Genomic DNA, 11443 nt, shown 5'->3' with positions numbered 1-11443 from the left:
TACCATAACCCCACTCACTCATCACAACAAGACTGCTGTTAAAATGCAAGTAAAAACTTCTCTAGAAATTTTTCGGAAACAATGGTTCATTTTTTTAGCCACTCCTGGAGAATATTTCTGGACAAAGCTATCCTCTGTGTCTGTACATAACTCGCTACCATTTCCTGAGTTCTGATTCCTAAGTGTTATGAATGGCAAAATTTCCCATCTTCCCACCACTCCTTAACTTGAGATAATTTGGAAGAAAGGAAAGAGAAAACACTCTAAAGCAAAAAGCACAATGCAGTCATATCTTCCTACCGCACGTCATTTCCAGGCAGGACGTACATACCGCTCGATATGATAACAAGGGAGTGGAAATATTTTGATTTACACATCAATAATAATTAAAAGCTTGCGAACATTGAAAAACTTTAGGTAAAGGTAAACTCCATTATGCCTCTAACTCTGTTAACTACTTTCACATTTTATTAAAGTGTAAGTCCAACCAAAGCTTTTTTTCTTAGCTTTCGATAGGATAGGGAAAAATGCTAAATTTGTTGAGATTTCACCGCTATCCAGGGCTCTGTTAGCAATTTTCCTCACATCCTTTCCTGTTGAGCTAAAACAGAAAGGTAGAAGGTAAGGGTAAATCTCTCAAATAGGGCCCTATAGCATTAAAAACCTGACAAAATTAAAATCAAACTTTTTGACAGACTTAAGGTGAACACCTCAAATACAGTTCCCATAAGAAACATCTAGCATTTTGTTTTTAGAAGCACCAAAGGAACATGTGAAGGTTTCCAGAAGGTGCACAAAATATCTGCAGTCAGTAACTCTTTACAAGGCAGGTGGAGTTGCCCGCCTTAATCCATGAAAATTAGGGGTTGTTATAGGTACAAAATGTGTGGGCTTTGCTTAAAATCCTATTTTCTATAGTGTCAAAAACACATAAATAGGATAATCTGGTTCCAATGGGCAACAATTTTCTTTGAGAAAGTGTATGATAACAAATTTAAAATGTCTTACACAGACTCACCCGTGTCATTTTTAAAAAATCTATAGATGGTCTGCTCCATCGGACATCCTCATCACGTCTACGCTTTAGCCGAGCTTTCCTCTCGTTTAACACACATGGCTGGGATCGGCACCGCAGTAGGCCCTGGCGCCGCTTCAACTCCGGGGTAGAAGTTGGTGTGCTGTTGGCTGAAGGCAAAATATCTCCTGGTTCTGTGATGTGCTCCTGAGACAGAGAAAGGCGCCTCCTTGGACTGAAGTCGCAGGGGCCCCCAGAGTTCCAACGTATGCTGGATGTTGTGCTTCCTTCGCTACCATCCACAAAGCCGCTGCTGGCGGAAGAGGGCCTTGGGATAGGGGACGTGTTGCAGGTAGGCACTGTGAATACACTGTTGTTGTTAAGAGACAGGGCATTCTGTGGTAGGATGACACTTGTGCTTCTCTGCAAGGTGGCATTGCCGTGGCTATTGCAGCGCTGTAAAGTGGTGCTGCCGCCACTGTTGCATCGTCTTTTTGAAACGGGAGTCCAGACCTTGGAATTGCCTGGTTTCCAGGGGGATCGGCAGCGAGACAGTTCATCCGGCTCAGACAGTGACCTGCAGTGCCTTTTCGTCGGAGGTGCCAGCGGCTGTCCAAAGCTGTCGTTGAGATTAAGTTCGCTTATCCACCCTGAAACTAAGGACTGACTGGGGGACTCGTTCTGCCATGGCAAATTAAAGTTGGCAGGATTGCTGGTGCTGAAAGGACACATGGAAAAGGGGAAGATCGAGTTCTTGTTCAGCTCCGTCCTGATTGGACAAGCCCTGTCAATCATTTTCCAGGGGCTGTCCTCTACAAAAGAAAGGGAAAAACAAAAAAAAAGAAAAAGGGGAAAAATATTAGAACAGTGGCAGAATTCTATATTATGCATTCTTCTTTAAAAACACATAAAGCAAACAAAACACCAAGTCGATGGCAGAGACATATCAGAAGAGGCTAGGTTTATTTTTAGTGCTGAGAAACTGCCATGTAGACAGATAATTCTACTCACTTCAGAAAGGGAATTCACAGAATTATGTAGAAGGAACTATACCTTCAGCTGCATGTGCCGTTAGCACCTTTTTCACATCATTCATTTATGTTAACTAATTACGTGTTCTGACACTATAAGGCAAACTAAACCAATAATAAGGGTTTCACCTCCAGCTTTTTATTTGTTGATCCATATATACCACATCATAGTTGACACCAATTTGTAAGGGATTTTAAGTTTAATAAATTTTTCCATTTGTTTAAAAGTCAACAGGAACTTAGAAAAGTGGGGGAAATCTCCTTTTATACAGTTGTCCCTACATTTGCCCACATTGGAAAATTTCCCTTTACTTTTTGTTCCAGAAACTCTATAATAGTGATGTTCCCTATATGTTTTTTTGCGTTTTGTTTTGCGGGGGGGTGTATTCTCACCATAAACTTGGGCAAAAGATACACTTAAAAGACAACCAGTAGGAATTCTAAATTTAGTCTTGCATCAAAAAAAAATGTGGAAAGCTTACCCATAAAAGGACCCCAACTTGTTTTTATTATTTTATTAACAAGGTAATATTATTTATTACTTTTTTTTTTTTAACATGAGGTTTAATAATTTTTTAAGAATGTAAAAAGGCAGAGGCTATGATAACGTTATGTTCTGAGGAACAGGAAAATGGTATAGCTTATTAGCAAAAGTTCAAGCAGTTGACTTCAAGGCACTTCTTGTTTGAGTGCCAAAGGTATCCTTAGATAAACATATAACCCATTACAGGGGTAATTATTATAATTTGTCACTGGGTGATCAAGACCACTCTTATAGAAAAGTAGAGTTGAGCCAAGAATCAATTATGGACGAGGACAAAATTCATATTACAATGCCCCAAGGTTTTGGGGATCTCAGAGCACTCTAAAGACAAAAAAAGCAAGAGGCAACCATAGAAGTTAAATTAAGCCTTCAGGTTCATTTTTTAAGGAAACCCCATGAGTGTATAAATATCGCCACTTTTAACGTGTTGGAAGGTCTGGCAGCCTGGTTGGGACACCACTACCTAGAAAGTCACTGACCCAGGAAAAAAAACTGCAGACTTTTACCTGCATATATTTTTTAGGTGAGATATTCATAAGGTTTAAATTGAGGAAAGGAAATGGCTTACAAGTTTGCCCCCGCATTTAGTGGTAATAAAATGTAAAACTGTACTAATTATTTGTGCATAAAATTGAATGCATGTCCTTTTAAAAATGATCTTTCTGAAAGGCCAGGTGGATACCACCTACTTACTGGAAGCCAAATGCTTAGTTTAAAATTTGCAAACAGCTGTTCAGTTAAAATTTGGCCCACATAAACCATACCTGATTGTGTTTTAATTTAATCAAATCCAGTAATGAACAAGGCAGTGAAAATTAATGCAAGATTTAGACCTACAGCTGTGTTAGGATGAGCAAAAAAAACAAAAAAGAAATTACATCTTAAAGGACTTCCTTTCCAAACAATGAAATAAATTGTGAGTGCAATACTTAAGAGGAAGTTCTAAAATAAGGATGCTGAATAAAGTTCAGCTCTATTTGAGGGAAGGGGGGAGTCCAGCTCTTTGTCCCTGTTATAATCTGGCCCATTTAAATGTTTTGAATATCAGAAGGATGGAATGAAATATGTCCCCGTCCATCCAACCAGCGGCTGCCCAACTTTGCAGGCCGCATTTAATATGCAAAGCTCCTTAGAGGCATACAATCACTGTGAGCCACTGATTCAAGCCCATTGTTCCACGATCTGTTTAAGCCAGCAGGCTCTCAACCCATATTTTCAAGCTCTGCATAAAATTAGCACCAGAAAAGGGTTTTTTTTTTATTCCCCACTCTTTGCCGAACACCTTGCTTTTCATATAAAGAAAAAAAATCTGCTAAGGTTTCACGAAACTTACCATTGATTTCGTAAGGGAACAAGGTGCCACCATTGTTCAGCTTCTCAGAAGAGCGCTGAAATTAACCAAAGGAAAAAAAAGTTTCAACACCATACAACATAACATGGTGTGAAAAAATACACAAATCATACACTTTGCCAGCAGGACTAAAAAAAAATAAAAAATGACAAATTAGGATGTATAGTGGAAGCAGGGAGGTACACGTGGGTGAAATAGATTCACTGCAGGGGTAGGCCAGATCTCTGTATTGTTTAAACGAAAAACAGAACTTAGCCATCTGTTCCGTTCTCAATACGTGAGAAATAGTGAGGTAACAGCTGTAATGTGTTAAGTAGTATTGCTAAACAACCTTGATATTGAACATTACGGGATCATGTCTTTACTGGAAAGTGACTACAAAAGGAAAATTGCTTTAGAGGAAACACAAAGGGGTTGAGTGGATTTAGTTTCTGCTTTCAGATTCATTTAGAGTTTAGACAATGGTAAAAGTTCTAAAAAAAAAACACATTTAGATCTAGATACTTATAATTTGAGGAACTTCTTAAACCAGGTAAAACAGTATAAAAATGAGCTTTGGTTATATCATATTGCAAAATATGAAGCACCAAGCATAATTATAGCACAGTACTAAGCATCATATCACATAAGCATTTCAGTAACACCTAAAAATCCCACTGTTTTCTACAAAGATGCACATAAAGCTGGCCAAGTAGTTAGCCTGGACAACATGAGTGGTTAGAAAAGCTGAAAGCTAAAAGTAGCAAAAAATAATTCATGAAACATTTTGTGGAATTCCTGTAGTGTGCCAAGATTATGGACATAAATATATTTACATATTTTTAACAAGCAATATATTTAAACCGTGGACCCATCTAGTTGCCTGTACTGCAATGTACTCAAAGAATACAACAGCTCCAAATTTACTTTCCGTTGGTTTCTAATAGCTTAGAAACACCCGCTGTGTACCAACATTTTGGTGCCACAGAATGCAAAAAAAAAAATTGCTCGCAATTTTATGTCTCTAAACTTTAAAAATTAATTTTGTAATTTTGTACAGAGATGAATGATGGCTTGTTTTACATAGAATATGTAAATAATTTAGCGTTTACTGTCAGGGCACAGGTTTATTTTAACACAATAATGTTCAGCATATTTTTAGAAAGATAAAAACAAATTTTTGCATTGCTCTTTCACAGCTGACTTTTACTACTCACATAAGACTAGCCTCACATGGTCCGTGCCAAAGAAATGGTCATGTGAGGAAAAATCTATTGGAAATGACAGCAGAAAAATGTATTTTTGAAGCCTTAAACACTTGGGGATGATTAGAAAAGAACAGTCTTATGTGAAATGTGAAAGTCCACTTTAAAAGAGTCCTAGAAATTTTTAAATAAAAGGTTAACAAAAAGTATTCACAGGATTCTTAAAGTAAGAACACAGATCAAATGAAACACTTTAAATATAACTCCAGACAGAGGTTTTCCAGCTTTTGTATGACTGTATATCCAAGTTGTGGTTCCAGAAGAATCAGGCAGCGGCATTCCAGAACTCTGTAAATCACTAAATACCATGAATCAAAAAAGCAGATCTCTATAAAGATTTAAATATGTGTTTAGTAGGGAATGGGTAGTTCTTATGGTTGTCCCTTGCCTCGTCTCCATCTCTTTCACAGATTATGCAGGGTAAGATTGGCCTTTTTTTTTACCTAATTTCTAAGGAGGGATTTTTAGCAATAAGGGCACATGAAAGTTCCATTTCTTTCCCAATATACAATGAAAAAAAGTTTTGATAGGAATTAGGAAAAATCAATTTTTCAGCTTTGCCTTCCAAACAAACTAAGCCACATTCCAAGAGATGTACACAAAAAATTAGGTTATGTCCAATCTGTATATTATAAAGCTGAATAATGACATCCAACATAATACCTTTACCATTATAACATTAGGAATATAATTAAAGGGGGAGATAACTGTTACAGCCAAATTCCCCAGTTATCTGTTTCAAATTATTGGGGTACGCTGGAAGTCAGTGCTAAAATGTGGAAAAGTTATAGTAGAAGGGGGCCAAGACAACTTAAGTTTGGGAATGTAATACCAGAATCAGGTAACTGTGACTCAACCCCAAAAGGAGCTCACCCCAGAACAAATATGTGCAAGCCTTGACTTTGACCATCCATGGTATCGGCAGAATAATAATTATTCATATTGTGTTATGCTGTATAAAGCATAAGTAGTAACTAACCAAAAAATTAATCATTGCATGGAACAAAATAAAGCCATAAAACATGGCTGATTACCAAGCTTCCTCCCCTGAATGCCTTGTGGACTATCATTTATTTTTGGCTAGGCCACAAAAGATACTATTGTTCAGACACTTCCTTTGCAATGATGGCTTTTTTTGCAGAGTAGGTAAACATCCTTAAAAACTGCTCGTCTTTCTACACTCCAAGTGGATGCAGTCAGTTTAACACTGGATTACCCCAGATTGAAGGAGTGTAAACACAAACATTTAACTAACTCAATTGTGTTTGGAAAAAGTGAAATTCTAGGAATTGTTTGGGGTATGCATATGATAAGAATGGCCAAATGAAGCACTCGAGCTGCTAAAGGAATCGAGTAAGCTTTGTTCAAAAAGGTAAAAATAATAAAAAAAAAGGAATGGAGGAGCAGTTTCTAAGTTTATATTCTGCATGGATGTGGCTACTGCATGGAGCATTTGGACAACAACAGACCATAAATGTCCCCTATAGCATACATAGAATGGTAGAACTTTTCTGCAGTCATCTACTTAAAACCATCAAAAAAGAAGTATGAGCTTTATCTGAGAATCATTAATATACAAATTTTAAACCCAAATTTATTGGGACATGTATTGCTGATTTTTTGCAATTGGATCATCAAGAAATCCAGCCCCTTTAGGATATATGTGATCACCTTGACTCAGGGTGCATTATTGTTTGAGAAGCTTTCGCTGCCCATTTATATATAAAAATAAAACAAGTTTTGTGTTTTTTGTCTGATGGTACAAAATACACTTCTGACCAATTTTAAAACACAGTCGCTATGCTTTTATTTTCTCCTAACAGAAATGGGCAGTGTTCATATAGGATGTATTCCACATTCAATTACCCAGTTTTGAAGCAAGTCAGAGCTTATAGCATGTAAAGCACCATATAGCTAGAGGCAAAGGGTTTTAATTATATGAGCACTGAAAGTGCAACAGTTTCTCCCGGTGTGCTCAGAAAAGATCTCTCCACCGCACCCATCATATCACCATTCCTGCAGGCTTGGCCGGCAAACCTTCACGAACAAAATCACATGGATGGAAGCAGTTAACCATTTCAACACCCAAATGTCTGCCTTCAGGGTACATAATGTGGATGCCTCCCCGGCTGAATGTGGCTTCAAATCTATATGACTGTCTGAAGGTCACTCCATCATCGCACAAGGGCCCCACTGCTGACCACAGTTGTAGGAGCCCCTATATACAACCCCTGGAAGATACAGTGGCTGCTTCCTTGGTCTACTTGTGAGAGTGCAAATTCTTTTAAACTAATAAATGTGGTTTATTACACTAGGTCTGTGCACTTTGCTTTTCCTTTCAGTGTTCTTCCCAGAAAATGTTTTAAGCTAGGTGGGAAGAAGCTGTAGGCTGGTGGTGGTCCCGCTGGGGTGGTACGTCCATCTAAAAGAGGTTGGGCAGAACACAGCCTTTGTTTCAACAGTGGATTACCCTCATCTGTTGAACCAGCTGCAGGACCCTACCATTAGTTATCTCTTTCTAAAAAAGAATTTTTAATACCTAATCTAATTGGAGTATTTCGCCATACTTTAAGAAGTTTTGCTTTAGTTCACTACATGGGAACCAGGATAAACACAAAACTAATTTCAGCAAGTCTTCCTGCACTTGGGAACCTAAACAATGCAACTTGCAACCACTTGCCAGCCAGGGTTACTCCAGATAGTGATTTCAATACTAAATCTCAAAAATGATGCAACCTTGGACTAAGTTACCTAGGCGTATCCTGTGATTTGACAGTAACTCATGTTTAATAAGAATCAATTTGCATTAGCCTGATAGAGAGAGATCTCACAGTGGTTAAACTCACAGTTCAACAGCTGCTACCTCAGGCTAGTGAAGTCATGGCAATCCCTTATGGAATGCTGGCACATAACCAATGGGAACAAGCTCACTCCTATAGGTGATCATTAAGCTAATCACTGGTTTTGGGCCATCTGGTTACCACAGCATGAGGCATTTACACCTTAGCATACTGTACCGACACAATGGAGGGGGAATGACACTGCTAACTCCATAGGTGAAGGTTCTGGGACTGTATAAACTATAACCAAAGCCTTGCCTTGCTTAATGAGTGACTTGGGATGGGATAAGCATGAGGGACTGTAATTTACACTTCACTAGATGCAAGATTGTTACAGGTCAGTGACTCATACTACTGAAAGCAGGATCTGGTTTTTCTGCCAAAGGATTTGTATGTCCACCAATTCCTTAGATTTCTGCTACACAGCACAACCCTGTCAGGCAGGACAGAGACCTGATTTTTCTATGCAATTACCTAACATTTACGTTTTGTATCCCACCCAGCCTATGATTGGGCATTGCAAGGACTCAAACTAGTTGTCCATTGTTACCACTCCATTACAACTATCTGAGATTGCAAGAGGTTACCCAGGTCTATTTCAGGCACCTACATAAAAACATAATTATGCATTAATAAAGTGCTGTAATAATGGGTCCCTGACATCTGTCTGAAGTTCAGCTTTTAATTTATCACATGCACATATACATTAAAAACTCCAACAAGCCTATAATTATATTTAAAGCCCATATTTTAGGCTAAACACAAGGAGCACTATTGTCCTTAAACCAATCCTTAATCAACTTTTGGCTCTATGTAGCCGACTTGTGGTTGCTACGGGTTATTTTCCATCATTGCTTTTTACTGGGCTATTTTTTAAAGCCTTATATGTTCATCGACACTGCACCGCAGTCTACAAGGCCACAGACTGCAAACAACTGATAGGAAGAGCTATTTGCATTGCTGTCACTCTTTGCTCTTTATCTGTTTTATTATAGTGTTTGGATGACTATTTTTATATCTTAAAAGCACAATAAAACCCAGCATGACTTTGCTATGCTCTGATATGCACTGTAAAGATACCAGAATACTTTGTACTCTCTTAGCACTAAAAGTATTGCACTGCAGTGACTAACAGGGCCAAATATTTTTTTTTTTTGGGTCAAGAGTTATTTATGCAGTTCTCTCAGTCCACTTAGTTTATGATACCACTACCAATACCAAGATAAGTTCTGTGTCAGTAAGACAACCACAAGCAATAGTATATATGGGAGACAGCTAAGTCACTAAACCTATAAAACAGTATTTCTCAATCAGGGTTCTGTGGAACCCTAAGGTTCCTCCAGAAGTTGCTAGGGGTTGTTTGATCAATCAGCAGTTTGTGCCTCTCAGTACAGTTTAACTGACACTGATTATCTTTTTGGCTACCTGTAACAGTGACATTTTTCCCACCTGCTAGCAAGTTAAGACACATTCTTCCCAGTGGCCACCATGCTTTGAATTGAATTCATACATCTCTCTTATGGGTAGAGATTTAAATTCCAAGTGTCTTTTGTTTTGTTTTTCTCAATCAAAATTTATATTGGCTTATATCATTAGTTTTAAAAGCTAATCATTAGATTTTATGCCATTTCTCTAACCCAAGGTTCCAATGCTCTTGCACGCACATTCCCGCATTTCTTTGATTTTGACATATGTAAAATTTTAATTTTTAGTGAGAAAACATTAAGCGGCTCTTGCCTTCAAGCTGTTGTTTGACTGCAGTCCAGAGGTGAGAAAAAAGATCAAGGACAGCATATATTACATAGGAAATCAGAAAGTCTCAATATTTTGTTAATTACAGAATACCAATAAGGACTGGCAGTGTGAAGCAGACAGGCATATAAAATTTTAGCAAATAAACTTTGCATAGATCATTAGAAGCACTAGATGTTATCTGACTGATTTAGATTATTTTCTCAGTGGAAAAAAAATCTAAAAAAAAATCCTCCAGCTGAGCTTGTAATCATGTAAATATGATATTGCCTTCCAAGATGGCTGCTGGGAGACTTACTTTAGCACCGGTTAGAGACATCCCCAGACAGCCTCTGCTTCTTTATAGCCCTACAATTAAAAAATCTTTTATAGAACAAGGTGAAACATGGGGTATGCCTAGATTTAAGCCATGAATACCATCGATGCAGAAGCTAAATATATTCTAATCTGCTAAAATAGTTTACAGATGATTGCGGGGAGGTTGCACTTTGACCTTGTCTTGACATTGAGTTGACTGAACCCCACAGCAAGGGCATCTGAAATGATGACGAGCATCAACTTCAAAAAAACATATCCTGTTCACTTGTATCTGATGTCGGTGCTCTTCTGGTGGCTGTTGAGATACAAAGTTCTAAAAGCAGACACTGATCAACAAGTCCAGGTATACTGAATCAAAGAGATTACTGGGCTCCTCACAGTACAGAACAAACCGTGGGAATCCCAGAACTTGATATTAAAAGTTTTCTTACCAAGTATTTGCATATACATATTGTTATGATAGTTACACCATGTTCCATTACGCAAGAATACTCACACATGTGAGTATAAGCCACAATTTTTCTATTAGAAAGCCTCTGATGTTCCAGTTAATAAGACAATTGAGCCTGACCTGCATGCACTTGAAAAGAAAACTATTGGCAGCCTATAGAACATGTGCGTGTTAGCACATTGTAAAACTTGTCTAATTCAGACCTGCAAGAAGCCCAATTATAATATCACGTACCAGATTAATATTGTATGTTTTGCATGAGCGATCATCCAGGCTTTGGTTCTGCAGCTTCTCGGTAATTAGTGTCACCATGTTAGTCCTCACGTCCACGCTCCTTAGCCCCACAATCATTGGTCCTCTGGTCTTAACACTGTCTGATCATTTCAGTTCTTGTCCAAGTTGAACATCTTCTTAATACAAGCAGCCTAGTTCATTTCAGTGCTGTAGTTCATAGTTCTCATCTGAAATACAAAGGAGGTTCATATTATTTTGCATTGAAGCCAGCTGGGTATGTCACTCATATCCAATTTACTATGCTCACTGTAAAACAATTTTTTGATCATGCAACAAAGCTGAAAGCAATGATTGCAATGGACACATCAATGGCTTGTGATTTATAAACACATGTTCTGTGTGTTCAACATATTTGCCAGTGCACAAAAACCCCTTCTTAGAACCAGCAAGTTCATAGAAACACCCCACCACCAAAAAAAAAAAAAAAAAAAAGTGCAGGAAGAGAACTATCTAAGCTTAGAAGCTCTAAATCAAAATTCAAAATGCTGTTCCAGATACAGTAATAAAATCCTGATATATATTCCAAGCCTTGTCCACTATTCAACCCTCCAAAAGTTCCATTGCATGCACCAGATTGACGTCAACAAAAAGTTCTTTTTGTAG

General features: G+C 38.0%; 1 protein-coding gene across 4 annotated transcripts in view; it reads right to left on the bottom strand.

Annotated features, from left to right (window-relative positions):
* The window catches only part of FAM53A (family with sequence similarity 53 member A), a 53749-nt gene that overhangs the window by 21807 nt on the left and 20499 nt on the right, over positions 1 to 11443 (bottom strand). For 3 of the 4 annotated variants that reach the window (XM_072406578.1, XM_072406579.1, XM_072406581.1), the window contains exons 2-4: positions 10781 to 11007; positions 3924 to 3978; positions 1019 to 1827 (exon numbers count right to left, since the gene is read on the bottom strand). In XM_072406578.1, the coding sequence (XP_072262679.1) occupies positions 1019 to 1827; positions 3924 to 3978; positions 10781 to 10897 (981 nt within the window). In that variant the 5' untranslated portion in view covers positions 10898 to 11007. The remainder of the gene's footprint in view (positions 1 to 1018; positions 1828 to 3923; positions 3979 to 10780; positions 11008 to 11443) is intronic. The other variant, XM_072406582.1, reaches the window with a different exon arrangement.

Source organism: Pyxicephalus adspersus, chromosome 3, assembly GCF_032062135.1.
Source record: "Pyxicephalus adspersus chromosome 3, UCB_Pads_2.0, whole genome shotgun sequence".
NCBI classification, from domain to species: domain Eukaryota; kingdom Metazoa; phylum Chordata; class Amphibia; order Anura; family Pyxicephalidae; genus Pyxicephalus; species Pyxicephalus adspersus.
This window is presented reverse-complemented; position numbering and strand designations above follow the sequence as displayed.